We start from the raw sequence: 20,870 nt of genomic DNA on the forward strand, positions 1-20,870 counted from the left end.
GTAAAAGTGGTCCGATATGGCCCATTTGCAATAGCATCCGACCTACATCAATAACAACTACTAGTGCCAAGTTTCAAGTCGATAGCTTGTTTCGTTCGGAAGTTAGCGTGATTTCTACAGACGGACGGACGGACATGCTTAGATCGACTTAGAATTTCACCTCGACCCAGAATATATATACTTTATGGGGTTTTAGAGCAATATTTCGATGTGCTACAAACGGAATGACAAAGTTAATATACCACCCCATACTATGGTGGAGGGTATAAAAAAAATCTAAAAGTACTCCATCATTTTCAAAACTTTTTTTGAATATTTCATAATTTACAATAATATTCGGATGAATATATTACTTGGTTGTGTTTAATTATAATTTTAAGGAAATATAAAAGATTTCACCCAAATAAGGGATAATGCTTATATTACTGCTGAAAAACTTACTACAACAACATAATTACTATATATATTGTTTTAATCATTTTGCTGACTGTATATATAATGATTTTAAGTTCTAATGTTTTTTTTTGTTATTTTTTAATGGTTGTTTTTTGTTGTTTTCGGTTGTAGTTTCCAAAGGAACATAATTACAAATGAGGATATATGAGTAGTATATACTTTCATGATTTAATTGTTAATTATTACACATTTTCTATTGAATTACTCACAAAGATATAAATATAAATTTGTTTTACGTTTACATGGTATTGCAGAAAAAATGAGTTACGGTTGTTGCTTTGTTTTTTGCCTGCTCTATAAATCACTTTATTTTGAATCACTTCTTTCTAGTTTATTCTCAAAAGTTTTGATTGATTTTTCTTTTAGTCGTGATTTATTTTGTTGTTTGTTTGTTTCTTTGACTTTTGTTTTGTTTCAAGTACATAGATGATAAGTTTTATTTATAATAATAATAATCATAATAATAATTTGTAATAATAATATTAATAAAAAAATTCTATACAGATTTTACATTTGATGCGTAATGATTACGTTTAGTGTTGTTGGTAGTTTGATGATTTTCATGATCTGTTGATTTTCGCATTATGAAAATTTGCCTAAATCTTAGTGAGAATGTAGATTACTTTCTACCCATTTGTATAAAGAAGGCTGAGATCTGGCCACCCATTCAACATTGGAAGCCACACTACTTAAGGTCATATTTAAAATACCCATACCGGGACCCCGGCCAAAACGATGAACCAATGATTTTAGCTGAAAGGAAATGAGAGAAAGGAATTGTTAATGATTATCAATATATATACACTGAAAAAAAATGTAATCATAAGCATCACGGGTTTTTATACCCAAACCAGCTTTTTTCATTAAATCTTTCTTAATTCCAGAAACTCTATGAAATTAAATAATTTCCCAATTTAAAACAATTGGGAAATTTTAAAAATTTAAAAAATCGATTAGTCAATTTTACTCAATTTAAAAACAAAATATAAACATTCTTTCTTTCTTTATTGATCCATATCAGTACAAGAAGTATGAACTTATAATTAGTATTGTATGCAAAAGTTATTATAATAAATGTGTCACAACAGTGTAAATATTTAAAATAATAGAAATAATAATAATAATAATAATAATAATAATAATAATAATAATAATAATAATAATAATAATAATAATAATAATAATAATAATAATAATAATAATAATAATAATAATAATAATAATAATAATAATAATAATAATAATAATAATAATAATAATAATAATAATAATAATAATAATAATAATAATAATAATAATAATAATAATAATAATAATAATAATAATAATAATAATAATAATAATAATAATAATAATAATAATAATAATAATAATAATAATAATAATAATAATAATAATAATAATAATAATAATAATAATAATAATAATAATAATAATAATAATAATAATAATAATAATAATAATAATAATAATAATAATAATAATAATAATAATAATAATAATAATAATAATAATAATAATAATAATAATAATAATAATAATAATAATAATAATAATAATAATAATAATAATAATAATAATAATAATAATAATAATAATAATAATAATAATAATAATAATAATAATAATAATAATAATAATAATAATAATAATAATAATAATAATAATAATAATAATAATAATAATAATAATAATAATAATAATAATAATAATAATAATAATAATAATAATAATAATAATAATAATAATAATAATAATAACAATAATAATAATAATAATAATAATAATAATAATAATAATAATAATAATAATAATAATAATAATAATAATAATAATAATAATAATAATAATAATAATAATAATAATAATAATAATAATAATAATAATAATAATAATAATAATAATAATAATAATAATAATAATAATAATAATAATAATAATAATAATAATAATAATAATAATAATAATAATAATAATAATAATAATAATAATAATAATAATAATAATAATAATAATAATAATAATAATATAATAATAATAATAAAGTAATAATAAAAATAAAAAATAAACATATTTTTTTTTATTGAATAACAATAATAAACAAATAACATTTATATTTAATCTAATTCCCTCGAAATATACATCTATTTGACAAATTAAATAAATATTATATATACATAAAATATTAACTTATGTCATCAAAGAAAAATGATTTTTGCAGTCTATTCTTAATTGTTGGTGATTACTTGTGCTTTTCAAATGTGAAGGTAGATTGTTCCACAGCCGAGAAGTAAATATGAGAAATTGTCTATCCGATACCATATAACGAGACCTAATTGGAATGATTGATTTTATCCTAGACGATCGTGAAAAATGTAATCTTTGAAGCAGATATTACGGTTCACCCGAATAAATTATTTTATGAAGAAATATTAGGCATCTGAAATTCAGCAGGTTCATAAAAGTCATTTGACAGATTTGAGAACTGTATCTAGAAATACTTTCATAACGCCCAACACCATATACAAATCGGGTTATATCGTTAAACAAAATTTGCAGTTTCCTCTTATGGATATAATCACAATTTGCAAAAATGTCACAGCAATATGTGAGTCTCGAAAGTAAGTATGACTTGGCAATCAGTAAACGAATGTGCGTAGGAATAAAATATTGTATGTTCCAGAGATTTCGAAGCATACCATGCACAGTTCCTATAGTGATGTCTATATGTCGGTTCCAAGATAGTACCGCATCAAATGTCACACCCAAATTCTTCGCGTATGTGGCATATTCAATTTGACGACCGTCAATGGAGATCATTGGTAATGCGCTCGGGTCAAAAGTCCTACGCGATAAAACTAAACACTTTGTCTTCCCAGGGTTAAGCTTCAATCCATTGTCTATCGCCCATTGATTTGACCCGTCTCAAACTATTATTTATGCTGTCTACACAGCTCAGGATGTTCGGGTTATCACTTGAAAAACACAATTGGACATCGTCTGCATAAATATGTACATCGCAACTCTCACAAACATTCAGTATATCATTAATGTATATGGAGAAGAGCAAGGGGCCCAATAAAGACCCCTGTGGAACTCATCTAATGAGGTTCATGGGTTGCGAATAACTATCCCTGGCCAGAACTACTTGTGATCTTCCAGTCAGATTGGACGACAGAAGTGAGCAGGCTGATGGGTCAAATTTGAAGAATCGTCTCAATTTTGACAATAGTATTTGGTGACACACAGTATCAAACGCTTTAGAATGATCTAAAAGTAAAAAAAAACAGAACCTATTTCTGTCAATGTCCCTCCTTATAGTCTCTACCATATCAACCAGAACTGTCGTACAGCTGCGGCCTTTACGAAATCCAGATTGCCTATCCGTTAAAAGGTCATGTTTCGCAATGAACTCATTCATTTGTTGAAACACAATAATTTCCAATGCCTTCGAGAAGAATGGTAAGAGGGATATTGGCCTATATTCACCTTTAGTTTTCGGAATAGGAATTATTTTCGCCCTTTTCCAGCTCTTGGGATACGTAGAAGTAGTCAGAATATGATTAAATATATGGGTAATGTATGGTAGAATAAGTGGCAAAATGATCCTCCCGAAACGAGGATCAACACCATCTATACCCTTAGAGAAAGATTTTATAGCAAGTATTGATTTAAATGTGTCATTTTGAGAAACACAGCTAAAAGAGAAAGTTACTTCGTGGTGTGGAAAAACATCATCATCAGGTATGAGTAGCCGATCATCAGTAAGAGCTACATTACCCTCAAGAAATCTCATATTGAGCTCATCGGGATCTTCTTGACATTTATAGTCTTGGACATTTCCAATACCTATATCCCGGATCTGCCGCCATTTCTGCTGACTACTGATAGCGCTGCCAAATTTCCTGCCAAAATAACTACACTTCGCATCTCGCACCATTCTGACTACCTCACGCCTAAGAATCTTAAATTCATCGTGTAATCTTGACGTCTTAAATCGTCGCCATCTTGCGTAAGCCACATCTCTTTTTCTGATAGCTATCATTATGGTGTGAGTAAACCAGGGTTGTTGTTCTGTACGTACGCACCTAGTCCTTAAATGCACAACTTCATCATACACTTTATTTATGTTCCGTTCGAAAAAAATTACCTTGTCGTCTATGTTGGGCATTTGGTAAACATCACACCATGGTACATTCTGAGAACTCCGTAAAAGTTCATGGTAGTCCACATTCCTAAAATCTCTGTAAGTTATTGTCTCACATGAAACCTCAACAGAGAAATCATAGGCGAGAAAGATTATATCATGTCTAGAAAAAAGAGGCGAAGACAATTGATCGTAGGTGATGCATTTACTTGGAGTGGTTAGGAGGAATAAATCTAAGAGAGTGTTACTGGTACTTCCATAATGAGTAGGGGTATTTTCATTGATTGAGAACATACCCAAAGAGTTATATTCATCTATTACCTTTTTATACCCACCACCATAGAATGGTGACGGGGGTATAATAAGTTTGTCATTCCGTTTGTAACGCATCGAAATATCGATTTCCGACTATATAAAGTATATATATTCTTGATCAGGGAGAAATTCTAAGACGATATAACGATGTCCGTCTGTCCGTCTGTCTGTCTGTCTGTCTGTCTGTCTGTCTGTCTGTTGTAATCACGCTACAGACTTCAATAATGAAGCAATCGTGCTGAAATTTTGCACAAGCTCGTCTTTTGTCTGCAGGCAGGTCAAGTTCGAAGATGGGCTATATCGGTCCAGGTTTTGATATAGTCCCCATATAAACCGACCTCCCGATTTGGGTCTTGGGCTTATAGAAATCGTAGTTTTTATCCAATTTGCCTGAAATTTGAAATCTGGAGGTATTTTATGACCATAAAGAGATGTGCCAAAAATGGTGAGTATCGGTCCACGTTTTGGTATAGCCCCCATATAGACCGATCTCACGATTTTACTTCTTGGGCTTATAGAAACCGCAGTTTTTATTCAATTTACCTGAAATTTGAAATCTAGAGGTATTGTAGGACCACAAATACGTGTGCCAAAAATTGTGAGTATCGGTCCATATTTTGGTATAGCCCCCATATAGACCGATCTCCCGATTTTACTTCTTGGGCTTATAGAAAACGAAGTTTTTATTCAATTTACCTGAAATTGGAAATCTAGAGGTATTGTAGGACCACAAATACGTGTGCCAAAAATTGTGAGTATCGGTCCATATTTTGGTATAGCCCCCATATAGACCGATCTCCCGATTTTACTTCTTGGGCTTATAGAAACCGCAGTTTTTATTCAATTTATCTGAAATTGGAAATCTAGAGGTATTGTAGGACCACAAATATGTGTGCCAAAAATTGTGAGTATCGGTCCATATTTTGGTATAGCCCCCATATAGACCGATCTCCCGATTTTACTTCTTGGGCTTATAGAAACCGCAGTTTTTATTCAATTTACCTGAAATTGGAAATCTAGAGGTATTGTAGGACCACAAATACGTGTGCCAAAAATTGTGAGTATCGATCCATATTTTGGGATAGCCCCCATATAGACCGATCTCCCGATTTGGGGTCTTGGGAAACCGTAGTTTTTATCCAATTTGTCTGAAATTGGAAATCTAGAGGTATTTTAGGACCATAAAGAGGTGTGCCGAAAATGGTGAGTATCGATCCATATTTGGGTATAGCCCCCATATAGACCGATTTCCCAATTTTACTTCTTGGGCTTCTAGAATCCGAAGTTTTTATCGTATTTGCCTGAAATTGGAAATCTAGAGGTATTTTCGGGTCGCAAAGAGGTGTGCCGAAAATGGTGCGTATCGGTCCATATTTTAGTATAGCCCCCATAAGAACGATCTCCCGATTTAACTCCTTGGGTTTCTAGAAACCGTAGTTTTTATCTGATATGCCTGAAATTGTAAATATTCTGGTATTTTAGGCTCACAAAAACGTGTATCGGATTAAGCTTTTATCGGTCCATTTGGTAATGCCTCCATATAGACCGACTTCACTTCTTGAGGGTGTAGAAGGCGCACTGATCATGAAAATTGTTTGAAACTCAATGTAAAATTTCCAGATTTTACTTCTACAGATTTAAGATTTCAAATCAAGACGTTATTTTATAATTTTCTTGCACACTTACAAGAGATGTTAATGATTCCTCTAAACCTCAAACAAAAATGGTTCTTATAAATCCAGAATCTGATATAGTCCTCATAGGTGAAATCTTTAAATTTATCTTCGGGTTGTGTCCTAAAGTCCTCAAGCCCTCCTGAAATTTCAAAGGAAACCCTAATATTTGGTTCATGGTGGTGGGTATTTAAGATTCGGCCCGGCCGAACTTACTGCTGTATATACTTGTTCTCTCTCAGGAGATTAGAGTTGAAATCACCTGTGATGATTATTTCTCGGAATGAAAGAGAAATTGGTCTAAGTATGTCAATTAATGGGTCAATATCCACATGTTTATTAGGACGGTATACAGTTCCAAGCAATATCTGCCGGTTATTGTTAGTCAAACTTAGGAATATATATTCCATAATGCTGCCAGTAGCGGACGAGAAAACCACTTTAGCATGAATACCCTTTCGAACATATATTGATACACCCCCAGCATGTGCCACTCATTTGATTACAAAAAATTTCACAAAAATTCGATTAGTGGAAAATCGATTTTGTGGCTGCTATGTATTCCAACCAACATTTTCTAGTTGGGTGTAGCCCTAAAAAAAGTCGTTTATTTGATTGTGGTCTTTATAAAAAGTCAATTAATCGAGTTGGCTCGATTTTCAAAAATTATAAAAATTTTTTTGGGGTTTCAAAAATTTTCATAAAAATTTGATTGTTTGAAAATCAATGTTCGATTGCTGTATATAGTGTGGCTGATATATATTGCAAACAAATTTTTTCAGTTGGGTGCACTCCACAAACAATTTTAATTGTGGTCTCAATAAAAAGTAGATTAATCGATTTTAAAAAAATAAAAAAAAAATTGTTTTGATTTTCAAAATTTTTCATAAAACTACGATTAATCGAAAATCTTTTTATACCCACCACCATAGGATGGGGGGTATATTATTATACCCACCACCATAGGATGGGGGGTATATTAACTTTGTCATTCCGTTTGTAACACATCGAAATATTGCTCTAAGACCCCATAAAGTATATATATTCTGGGTCGTGGTGAAATTCTGAGTCGATCTGAGCATGTCCGTCCGTCCGTCCGTCCGTCTGTTGAAATCACGCTAACTTCCGAACGAAACAAGCTATCGACTTGAAACTTGGCACAAGTAGTTGCTATTGATGTAGGTCGGATGGTATTGCAAATGGGCCATATCGGTCCACTTTTACGTATAGCCCCCATATAAACGGACCCCAAAATTTGGCTTGCGAGGCCTATAAGAGAAGCAAATTTCATCCGATCCGGCTGAAATTTGGTACATGGTGTTAGTATATGGTCTATAACAACCATGCAAAAATTGGTCCACATCGGTCCATAATTATATATAGCCCCCATATAAACCGATCCCCCGATTTTGCTTGCGAGGCCCCTAAGAGAAGCAAATTTCATCCGATCCGGCTGAAATTTGGTACATGGTGTTAGTATATGGTCTCTAAGAACCATGCAAAAATTGGTCCACATCGGTCCATAATTATATATAGCCCCCATATAAACCGATCCCCCGATTTTGCTTGCGAGGCCCCTAAGAGAAGCAAATTTCATCTGATCCGGCTGAAATTTGGTACATGGTGTCAGTATATGGTCTCTAAGAACCATGCAAAAATTGGTCCACATCGGTCCATAATTATATATAGCCCCAATATAAACCGATCCCCCGATTTGGCTTGCGAGGCCTCTAAGAGAAGCAAATTTCATCCGATCCGGCTGAAATTTGGTACATGGTGTTGGTATATCGTCTCGAACAACCATGCAAAAATTGGTCCACATCGGTCCATAATTATATACAGCCCCCATATAAACCGATCCCCCGATTTGGCTTGCGAGGCTTCTAAGAGAAGCAAATTTCATCCGATCCGGCTGAAATTTGGTACGTGATGTTAGTATATGGTCTCTAACAACCATGCAAAAATTGGTCCACATCGGTTCATAATAATATATAGCCCCCATATAAACCGATCACCAGATTTGACCTCCGGAACCTCTTGGAAGACCAAAATTCATCTGATTCAGTTGAAATTTGGTACGTGGTGTTAATATATGGCCTCAAACTCCCATGCAAAAATTGGTCGATATCGGTCCATAATTATATATAGGCCCCATATAAACCGATCCCCAGATTTGACCTCCAGAGCCCCTTGGAAGAGCAACATTCTTCCCATTCGGTTGAAATTTGGTACGTGATGTTAGTATATGGTATCCAACAACCATGCAGGAATAAGAAGTTTTAAGATACCACAACCCAAGTAATTCGATTGTGGATGACAGTCTTTCGTAGAAGTTTCTACGCAATCCATGGTGGTGGGTACATAAGATTCGGCCTGGCCGAACTTGCGGCCGTATATACTTGTTTTTTGCTGATATTTATTGCAATCAAATTTTTCTAGTTGGGTGCTCTCGTCAAACATGCCGATTGTGGTCACCATAAAAAGTCAATTAATCGATTTGACTCGATATTCAAAAATTATAAAAAATCTGATTTTGATTTTCAAAAATTATCATAAAAATTCGATTGGCCGAAAATTCATTTTGTTCTTGATATGTATTGTAACCAAAAATTTCTAGTTGGGAGCATCCATCAAAAAAGTCGTTTAGTTGATTTGGGTCATCATAAAAAGTCGATTAATTAATTTGACTCGATTAAAAAAAGAAAAATATATATAAATTTGTTTTTCAAAATTTTTCAAAAAATTGGATTGAAGCCAAAATTTTGTAGGTGTGTGTACTCCTCAAAAAAGTCGTTTAGTTCAATGTGGTCACTACAAAAAGTCGATTTAACTCCACTCTCAAAAATTATAAAAACTTTGATTTGATTTTCAAAAATTTTCATAAAAATTCGGTAAGTCGAAAATTGATTTTCGACTTTTGTATGCAGTGTGGCTGATATGTATTGCAACCAATTTTTTCTAGTTGGATGCTCTCCTCAAACATGCCGATTGTGGTCACCATAAAAAATCAATTAATCGATTTGACTCGATATTCAAAAATTATAAAAATTTGATTTTGATTTTCAAAAATTGTCATAAAAATTCGATTGGCCGAAGATTCATTTTGTGGTTGATATGTATTGTAACCAACATTTTCTAGTTGGGAGCATCCCTCAAAAAAGTCGTTTAGTTGATTTTGGTCACTATAAAAAGTCGATTAACCGATTTGACTCGAGTTTAAACCAATATAGGTTAGGTTAGGTTAGGTTATGTGGCAGCCCGATGTATCAGGCTCACTTAGACTATTCAGTCCATTGTGATACCACAGTGGTGAACTTCTCTCTTATCACTGAGTGCTGCCCGATTCCATGTTAAGCTCAATGACAAGGGACCTCCTCTTTATAGCCGAGTCCGAACGGCGTTCCACATTGCAGTGAAACCACTTAGAGAAGCTTTGTAACCCTCAGAAATGTCACCAGCATTACTGAGGTGGGATAATCCACCGCTGAAAAACTTTTTGGTGTTCGGTCGTAGCAGGAATCGAACCCACGACCTTGTGTATGCAAGGCGGGCATGCTAACCATTGCACCACGGTGGCTCCCTTAAACCAATATAAAAAGTCGACTTTATTTTCAAAATTGTTCATAAAAATTCGATTGCAACCAAAATTTTGTAGGTGTATGCACTCCTTAAAAAAAGGTCGTTTAGTTCAATGCGATTCAAAAATTATAAAAACTTTGATTTGATTTTCAAAAATTTTCATAAAAATTCGATTAGTCGAAAATCGATTTTCGACTTTTGTATGTTGTAGTGTGGCTGATATGTATTGCAACCAAATTTTTTTTTTTTTATTTATTTTTAATTCAATTTTAAGTTACATTAATTTATAAATTTCATGTATGTGTATGAGTAAATATAATAATAATTATATTATATTAACCCCGCGAAGCTAAGCTTGTATGCAGGGATTGAAGCGAGATCATTAATACTTTTTATTTTATATTACATTAGAGAAAGGGTGCACTCCTCAAAAAAAGTCATTTAGTTGATTGTCCTCACTATAAAAAGTCAACTAATCGATTTTCAAAAATAATAAAAATAATTGTGGTCTCTATAAAAAGTCGATTAATCGATTTTTCAAAAATTATAAAAATTTGGTTTGATTTTCAAAAAATTTCATAAAAATTCGATTAGTCGAAAATTGATTTTCGACTTTGGAATACACTGAGGCTAATATGTATTGTAATCAAATTATTCTAGTTTTGTGCACTCCTCCAGAAAGTCCTTTAGTTAATTTTGGTTTCTATAAAAAGTCTAATCGATTTTCAAAAATTATACAAATTTGATTTATTTTATTTTAAAATTTTGCTTTGCAGCTGATTTTGGTCACTATAAAAAATCGATTAATCGAATTATAAAAATTATACGAATTTGATTTTCAAAAAATTTCATAAAAAATCGGTTAGTCGAAAATCGATTATCGACTTTTGTATAAAGCGTGGCTAATATATACTGCAACCAAATTTTAGTCGATTTGGCTAGATTTTGTAAAATCTATAAAAATTTGATTGTAACAAATTTTCATAAAAATTCGTTTAGTCGAAAATCGATTTCAAGGCTGATATTTATTGCTACCAAATTTTACTAGCTAGGTGCACTCCCCAAAAAATCCATTTAGTAGATTTTGGTCATCATAATCAATGTGACTCGTTTTAAAAAAATATAAAATTTTGATTTTAACAATTTTTCATAAAAATTCGATTAGTCGAAAATCGATTTTCGATTGTTGTATACAGTGTGACTTATAAATCGATTTTTAAAAATTATAAAAATTTGATTTGATTTTCAAAAATGTTCATAAAAATTCGATTGTGTGGCTGATATGTATTGCAACCAACATTTTCTAGTCCTCAAAAAAGTCATATAGTCACGTATACATATATTGCATCCAACTTCAGGTTGCTATCAGTTAGTTTTATTGTTTACAAGCTCACAAATGCATTTTGATCAATTACATTCAGAAATATAAGGTATCCGTGATGGAATCAAGTGTGATTGCTTCATATTTGGCTGGAAAACCACAAATGGCTATCATTACATTGTTGCATCGCGTCCCAAAAGTGGACGAAAACAAACACCAGAAATGATCCGAAAGGCGAAGGCCAGATTTAATCGAAATATACGCCAATGTGGTTGAAAATTTGCTCGTGAGCTGAACAAATCGCGAGAAACGATGAAAAATGAGCTTAGGTTAGGTTAGGTATTGTCCCGATTATTTCAGACTATTCAGTCCATTGTTATATCAATGAATGCTGCCCGTTTCTATGTTTGGCTCAATGACAAAGGACCTCCTTTATATAGCTGAGTCCGAACCACGTTTCACATTGCGGTGAAACCACAACCTTTGTAACATTCGGAAATGTCCACACCTGAAAAACTTTATGGTATTAGTTCGAAACTGGGATTGAACACACGACCCTTTGTATGCAAGACGGGCATGCTAATCATTGCACCACGGTGAATCCCATGAACTTGACTAAAGCCATTGAAATTCCAAATAGTACAAAAGCTCATCGATGAACAAAAAAGTTGACTACAAAAAGCCAAGGAACCAAATAAAGGGTGATACGGTCAAAATTTGGTCAAGGGAAAACACGTGTAAATCGGTGAAATCGTTTATTTAAAAAATCAAATTAAATTTCTTTTTCAAGTTCAATTAGTATAAAATTCAGGAAAATATTCAGTTAGGCTTTCGCTTTTCCAAATCCGAATTGCCGGGCCTCACGCTTGACACCTGCCATCAGATTTTGTCCAGCCACCTTGTCCACCTTCTTCGCCGCAGAAAGCCAGTTAGCCTTAAACTGCTGCTCGTCCTTAGCAGTTTTTTTTGGTCTTCTTTAGGTTCCACTTGACAATAGCCCAGTATTTCTCAATTGGGCGGAGCTCTGGCGTGTTGGGAGGGTTCTTGTCCTGCACGTTGTTGGCGGCGTACCACTCCATGGCCTTTTTACCGTAATGGCAAGATGCCAAATCCGGCCAAAACAGTACGGAACAACCGTGTTTCTTCAGGAAAGGCAGCAGACGTTTATTCAAACACTCTTTCACGTAAATTTCTTGGTTGATAGTCCCGGAAGCTATGAAAATGCTGCTTTTCAAGCCACAGGTACAGATGGCTTGCCAAACCAGATATTTCTTTGCGAACTTTGACGTTTTTATGTGCTTGAAAATATCTGCTACCTTTCCCATTCCTTTTGGCGTATAAAACTCTTGTCCCGGAAGCTGCTTGTAGTCGGCTTTGATGTAGGCTTAGTCGTCCATTACCACGCAGTCAAACTTCGTCAGCATCGTCGTGTACAGCCTCCGGGATCGCGCTTTGGCCGTCGTATTTTGTTTATCATCGCGATTTGGAGTCACTACCTTATTGTAAGTCGATAGTCCGGCTCGTTTTTTGGCTCGATGCACGGTTGTAGACGATACACCCAGCTTATTTGCGGCATCTCGGAGAGAGAGGTTAGGGTTTCGCTTGACACTACCGGCAACTCTCTTTGTCGTCTCAGCGGCTTCCGGTTTTCGATTTCCCCCGATCCAGACTTCCTGGCTGTCGACAAACGTTCCCCAAACACTTTAATTACATTTGTAACGGTTGATTTGGCAACTTTTAGCGATTTTGCCAGCTTTGCGTGCGAGTAGCTCGGATTTTCGCGATGCGCGAGCAACATTTTGATACGCTGCTCTTCTTGCTTGGACGGCATTTTGACAACTGAAGAGTGAATTCCAAAATCAAAATAGGAGCAACATTCTACACAAAATTGAAAGAAATACGTCATGTTTATATTGACCAAATTTTGACCGTATCACCCTTTAGTAACGGTGTGGGCCAACGAAACGGCCGATAATGCTTCACCGCTTGTATTCATCGACTGCCAAATATTTTCAGGAAAATATCGCAGCGTGCGATGGCTTTGTTAGTTATTTGATTGCGATAATTCGTGCCAATGGTAGCCATTTCGAAAAAATCTAAACTGATTATAAAATTTAAAAAAAATATAGCCCTTACATTGTTGCATTACATATCAGTCACCTTGTAGATTGAGGGTATCGCCCATAGTTTGCATGGAGTTTCGTATATTTCTTTAAAATTTTTTAATTTTTATTTTTTTGTTTTCATTTGAAGGAAAGTGCTGCAGAGTTGCATCGAATGCTTTTCAAGGCATATGGTGATCATGCTCATGGAGTAAAAAGTTATTTGTATCAATTAATTTTTTAATTGAACGTTTAAAAATTTCAATCATTGACGTAATTGACTTCATGTTTCTAGTTTGATTAAAAGATTAATAGTATCAATTAATTTTTTATTTGAAAAAGTCTTCAACTTCTATCAACTGTTTAATTGGGAATATTTTGGTGATATTATTTTCTGTGAAAGCTTCAAATCCATGGTGTAGGTTATATATATTTCTAAGGAATACTTGTTGCTCTACTTACCTCATCATAATCGAATTTTGTTGCTCCATATTGTGTTATGGCTGATATCACTTTTGCAAAGGCCAGAGTACCCTGACCCATTCGTGATTCCAATTCAAACCATTTGGCTTGTAAAAAGCGACAAGCCATCGCTCCACCAGTAGGTGTTCCCGCTATCGCCTGCAATACTTGAACAACCTCAGCTGTGGGCAACATTGTTACATGGGACAGAAGGCGATTTTGAAGCCAGGCATCTTTGGTTCGTCCCAATGCTCTTAGTAACTGCATACGTTCCACATAACTATCGGAATTTCTTTGCAGCGTTACAAAACGTTCCCAGCAATGTTGCCAGAAAATATATTCACCCGATAATATAGAGCCCGTGTAGACGACCTGAAATATAAGGAATTTTTGTTAAACAACTTGAGTTGAATATATCGAAGCTACATCCAGAGAAGGAATATGATCACCTCCAACATGTTTTAAGAGCAAAATTTTATTTTTGGGTGGTGACCATGTAACATGGTTTTCGCAACCATGTTATTTTGTCGGCAATCTTGTATCTGATTTCGGCAAGCAGGTTATATTTGACGAGAAAATAACATTTTAGTGACAAACATGTTACATGGTCACCATACAAAACTAAAATTTTGCTCTTGAAACATGTTTGAGGTGATCATATTCCTTCTCTGCGTGTATGTGACTTACCTCTCTTAAATTTGGCGGTATGGCTGTGCCATTATAGTAAAGAAATTGATTTAGTAAATTTTTCGATTTACTTATACTGTCAATATCCTCCCACAGAACGGAAGCCAATAAAACTTCAGGTCGCATTAATCTAGAAAATATAAGGAAGTGCAGAGATAAAGGTTAGAAATTTTGAAACATTTGGTTTGTCAAATAAAAAGTCCCTGACATATAGGGAGCGCAACTAGAATTACATCCACATGAATTGTTTTACCTTCGGAAGACGCATGTAATAATGCTTTAATTTGAAATCTGAATTCTGTAGATTTTACTCCGAAATTCGGTATACCTATCTATGGTCCAAAGAAAACCTTTTTATATATCCGTTTTCAAAAAAAAAATCCATTAAGAATTGCGGATTTTAGAAGCCGAAGAATTAAAATCTGAAGGTTGGTCTAAATAGGGTTTATACCAAACAAGTACATAAAACAGTAAGTTCGGCCGGGCCATGTCTTAAATACCCACCAGCGGGTTATTTGATAATATATAAAATTTAAGGGGGGGGTTGCATGACAAATATTCTTCTAAGCAGATCTGGTTGAACTGATCTGCTTAGATACGCTTCCAGAAGATACATTTAAAGATTTTTCTTATGAAGACTAGATCAGATTCTGGTTTTATAAGAACCATTTCTGTTTGAGTTTTGATGAGTTTTAGAGGAATCATAAATATCTTGTGTAAGTGTGCAAGAAAATTATGAAATAGCGCCTTGATTTGAAATCTAAAATCTGTAGATTTTTACCCCTATTATTTCAATGATTACGAAAAGTAAAAACTGGAAATTTTACATTAAGTTTCAAGCAATTTTCATGATCCGGGAATGAAGCCGCCGAGTCGCGCCGCCGATTTTAGCCGCCGTCGACAGGTTTTGCCAGCCGCCGAATATGTCGACTAATCTCGACTCAAAATTAGCCGCCAATTAATCAGAAATTTTGATTTAAATCAGAAACATTTATTAATAATGTTTGTATTTTTTTTTTGTCAAAATGTTTAACTTTCCACCCAAAATCAGTCGCTATAATCAGTTGATATAGTTTTGCAAAAATTTAGCTCAGAAAATTTGAATGAAATGTAAATGCGATTGTATGATTTTTTGTACAACTAATCTCATTACCCTTCGGATAATTGTCCGCCGCCGAATAGACAAATTTATATCGGCTTAGCCGTCAAGGCTCCGCCGCCGAAAGCAAAAAATCAGTGTCAGCCACCGCCGACAAAAATAGTCAAATTTATATCGGCTTAGCCGTCAAGGCTCCGCCGCCGAAAGCAAAAAATTAGTGTCAGCCACCGCCGACAAAAATGGGTCGGCTTCATTCTCTGTTCATGATCATTGCGTCTTCTACACCCTCAAAAATTTAAATCGGTCTATATGGAGGCCTTACCAAATGGACCGATAACAAGTATATACAGCAGTAACTTCGGCCGGGCCCAATCTTAAATAAATACCCACCACCATGAATCAAATATAATAGTTTACTTTGAAAACTCATCGTCGTAGCGGGTTACTCAGCAAAAAAAGCGGTGCCAAAAAAAATGAAAATGTTCTTTTTGGATCCGGAAGTGGTGCAAAATTGACGCAGAAGCGATGAATTTAACATGGGCTTGTCATAGGACGGAAGTCCTCCATTTCAACAGCCGTTTCACTGAATTTGCATCACTTTTTAGGTGTGATCCGAATTCAATGTTTTGGATGTAAATTAAAAAATTCTGTGATATTTTAGCAAATAAATAATTTTTATAATGTTTTATAATTTTTAACGGATTTTAACGCTTGTCGGAAATATTTTCAAAAACCACAATTTTTTCAGATTGGATTTAGCATTTTATTTCGACAAAATTTAATTTTTTTGTACCATTTTATGAATTCTTACTCTGTTTTTAATCTATTTGAAAGAAAACAAGTATATACAGCAGTAAGTTCGGCCGGGCCGAATCTTAAATACCCACCACCATGAACCAAATATTAGGGTTTCCTTTGAAATTTCAGGAGGGCTTGAGGACTTTAGGACACAACCCGAAGATAAATTTAAAGATTTCACCTATGAGGACTATATCAGATTCTGGATTTATAAGAACCATTTTTGTTTGAGGTTTAGAGGAATCATTAACATCTCTTGTAAGTGTGCAAGAAAATTATAAAATAACGTCTTGATTTGAAATCTTAAATCTGTAGAAGTAAAATCTGGAAATTTTACATTGAGTTTCAAACAATTTTCATGATCAGTGCGCCTTCTACACCCTCAAGAAGTGAAGTCGGTCTATATGGAGGCATTACCAAATGGACCGATAAAAGCTTAATCCGATACACGTTTTTGTGAGCCTAAAATACCAGAATATTTACAATTTCAGGCATATCAGATAAAAACTACGGTTTCTAGAAACCCAAGGAGTTAAATCGGGAGATCGTTCTTATGGGGGCTATACTAAAATATGGACCGATACGCACCATTTTCGGCACACCTCTTTGCGACCCGAAAATACCTCTAGATTTCCAATTTCAGGCAAATACGATAAAAACTTCGGATTCTAGAAGCCCAAGAAGTAAAATTGGGAAATCGGTCTATATGGGGGCTATACCCAAATATGGATCGATACTCACCATTTTCGGCACACCTCTTTATGGTCCTAAAATACCTCTAGATTTCCAATTTCAGACAAATTGGATAAAAACTACGGTTTCCCAAGACCCCAAATCGGGAGATCGGTCTATATGGGGGCTATCCCAAAATATGGATCGATACTCACAATTTTTGGCACACGTATTTGTGGTCCTACAATACCTCTAGATTTCCAATTTCAGGTAAATTGAATAAAAACTGCGGTTTCTATAAGCCCAAGAAGTAAAATCGGGAGATCGGTCTATATGGGGGCTATACCAAAATATGGACCGATACTCACAATTTTTGGCACACATATTTGTGGTCCTACAATACCTCTAGATTTCCAATTTCAGATAAATTGAATAAAAACTGCGGTTTCTATAAGCCCAAGAAGTAAAATCGGGAGATCGGTCTATATGGGGGCTATACCAAAATATGGACCGATACTCACAATTTTTGGCACACGTATTTGTGGTCCTACAATACCTCTAGATTTCCAATTTCAGGTAAATTGAATAAAAACTTCGTTTTCTATAAGCCCAAGAAGTAAAATCGGGAGATCGGTCTATATGGGGGCTATACCAAAATATGGACCGATACTCACAATTTTTGGCACACGTATTTGTGGTCCTACAATACCTCTAGATTTCAAATTTCAGGTAAATTGAATAAAAACTGCGGTTTCTATAAGCCCAAGAAGTAAAATCGTGAGATCGGTCTATATGGGGGCTATACCAAAACGTGGACCGATACTCACCATTTTTGGCACATCTCTTTATGGTCATAAAATACCTCCAGATTTCAAATTTCAGGCAAATTGGATAAAAACTACGATTTCTATAAGCCCAAGACCCAAATCGGGAGGTCGGTTTATATGGGGACTATATCAAAACCTGGACCGATATAGCCCATCTTCGAACTTGACCTGCCTGCAGACAAAAGACGAGCTTGTGCAAAATTTCAGCACGATTGCTTCATTATTGAAGTCTGTAGCGTGATTACAACAGACAGACAGACAGACAGACAGACAGACGGACAGACGGACATCGTTATATCGTCTTAGAATTTCTCCCTGATCAAGAATATATATACTTTATATAGTCGGAAATCGATATTTCGATGCGTTACAAACGGAATGACAAACTTATTATACCCCCGTCACCATTCTATGGTGGTGGGTATAAAAAATTGAAATTACCCATTAAAAGTATGAACAAATCAAGTTATAAAAAATTGAATTAAAAGAACTTCCTGGGTAGTTCAAATAAAGAACATCATTGGGAGTGCATCTTCTGGAAGTGCTTTTAGAGCTGTGCCTTTGGAAGAACTTCCAAATTTTTTTGCTTATATCGTCTTAGAATTTAGACATGCTTATATCGTCTTAGAATTTCTCCCTGATCAAGAATATATATACTTTATATAGTCGGAAATCGATATTTCGATGTGTTTAACATAAAGAAAAATGCAGAAAGTACCAATAAATTAAAATTTGTTCGCTAGTATTAAGTACGCGAAACTCAAATTTAAAAGAGAATTATCCTTATTTCAATTCTCCACAATCTTTGGCTCCGAATCAATACCTTAGTCACAACTGTAAAGATAAAATCTTTGGAACCGGGCATACTCATTTATTTCAGTGCGGGAGAACCATGTATATTCGGATTACTCGAAAGTCCCAACTTTTTCAATATCTGGTTTTGATTTTTGCATTAGAATCCGCATTATCTCACATTATCTACTTACCTTGTTGCCTCATCTCCATCATCACTCCAGCCTATCTTTTCGATAACTGTGGATAGTTTCATTTTCACAAATTCCGAAAGCATTAGGAAACATTCGGAATATTTTAAAATGCGACGCCATTTTTCCAAATGTCGCAGAGACAAAGCCATAGGACCCCAATTTGTCTCACTTGGAAGGTATTGAATTAAATTCATGGTAATTTCACATGGCAGCAAATTGGCATGACATAGCGTAAATGCATCGGATAAAAGACCCAAACGATCCTAAACGCAATGAAAAATTATTTGTTTAATTTTTTAGAAAAATACATTATTAATAAGATCTCTTACCTCTCCTGTGAATTTATCAGGATCATTTGACAGGTCTTCAATGATATTTGCCCAATTATCATCATTGTAGAGAACACGATAGTAGCCCGATTGACGGGCATTTACCTTAATCCATTTTACATTTTCGGGTACATTGAAGGTGACTAAATGAGAAAATGGGAATTTCATTAGTTTTATTAGTTGAAAGAAAGTCGGATGTAATTTAGTCAAAAGTCTACTTCTTCGAATTCTTCCGAAAAGTCCAAATTAAGCAACATTGATTAAGGAAACTTTTGAAATTTTGAAGAATTGAAAAGACAAATTTTCCAAATTGTGAAATAGTCGAAAAGTCAACTTTTCATCATAGAAATAAATAAACATTTTTGGTAGGAAATCGATATTACGATGTGTTAGAAACGGAATGGAAAACATCCCTACGTGAATTAGATCAAGTCCAGGATCAGTACAGGACTAGGCCCTGGTGTATGAACCAGGATTATCATTGATGGGGTAAATTATACTTTAGAACATGACTTGTACTTATTTTAACAGGTTGGCTGATAAGTCCCCGGTCTGACACATAGATTGCGTCGCTACACACAAAAATTTTTTTTTCTGATTCAATCTCGAAATTAATTGATCCAATTAATTTTTAATTGAAATGTCTTCAATCACAGAAATGATAGTATCAATTAAAAAATTAATTGAAGGTAAATTAAAAAGTTAATTGATCCAATTAAAAAATTAATTGATACTATTATTTCTGTGATTGATTTTTGTTTCAATTAAAATATTTGTTGAATCAAATAAATTTTTAATTGAATATTTTTTAAAACTCAATTAAAATTTTAATTGGAAAATTTTTCGTGAAATTTTTTTGTGTATAGTATTAAATGCATATTATATAGTACCAACCTTCAAATGATTCATGTCAAAATTTGACGTCTGTAAGTCGATTAGTTTGTGAGATAGAGCGTCTTTTGTGAAGCAACTTTTGTTATTGTGAAAAAAAAATGGAAAAAAGGATTTTCGTGTTTTGATAAAATACTGTTTTCTGAATGGTAAAAATACGGTGGAAGCAAAAACTTGGTTTGATAATGAGTTTCCGGACTCTGCCCCGGAAAATCAACAATAATTGATTTGTATGCAAAACTCAAGCGTGGTGAAATGAGCACGGAGGACGGTGAACGCAGTGGACGCCTGAAAGAGGTGGTCACCGACGAAAACATCAAAAAAATCCACAAAATGATTTTTAATGACCGTAAAATGAAGTTGATCGAGATAGCAGAGGCCTTAAAGATATCAAAGGAACATGTTGGTCATATCATTCATCAATATTTGGATATGCGGAAGCTCTGTGCAAAATGGCTGCCACGCGAGCTCACCTTTGACCAAAAACAACAACGTGTTAATGATTCTGAGCGGTGTTTGCAGCAGT

General features: G+C 33.9%; 1 protein-coding gene across 1 annotated transcript in view; it reads right to left on the reverse strand.

The window, feature by feature from the left end:
• Positions 1–997: 997 nt before the first annotated feature.
• LOC142242422 (endoplasmic reticulum aminopeptidase 2) overlaps positions 998–20,870 on the reverse strand; it is a 108,602-nt gene continuing 88,729 nt past the window's right edge. The window contains exons 10-14 of the mRNA XM_075314001.1: positions 19,454–19,596; positions 19,125–19,387; positions 14,743–14,872; positions 14,056–14,427; positions 998–1,209 (exon numbers count right to left, since the gene is read on the reverse strand). Coding sequence (XP_075170116.1) covers positions 1,060–1,209; positions 14,056–14,427; positions 14,743–14,872; positions 19,125–19,387; positions 19,454–19,596 — 1,058 coding nt within the window. The 3' untranslated portion in view covers positions 998–1,059. The remainder of the gene's footprint in view (positions 1,210–14,055; positions 14,428–14,742; positions 14,873–19,124; positions 19,388–19,453; positions 19,597–20,870) is intronic.

This window comes from Haematobia irritans, chromosome 1, assembly GCF_050003625.1.
Source record: "Haematobia irritans isolate KBUSLIRL chromosome 1, ASM5000362v1, whole genome shotgun sequence".
Lineage (NCBI taxonomy): Eukaryota > Metazoa > Arthropoda > Insecta > Diptera > Muscidae > Haematobia > Haematobia irritans.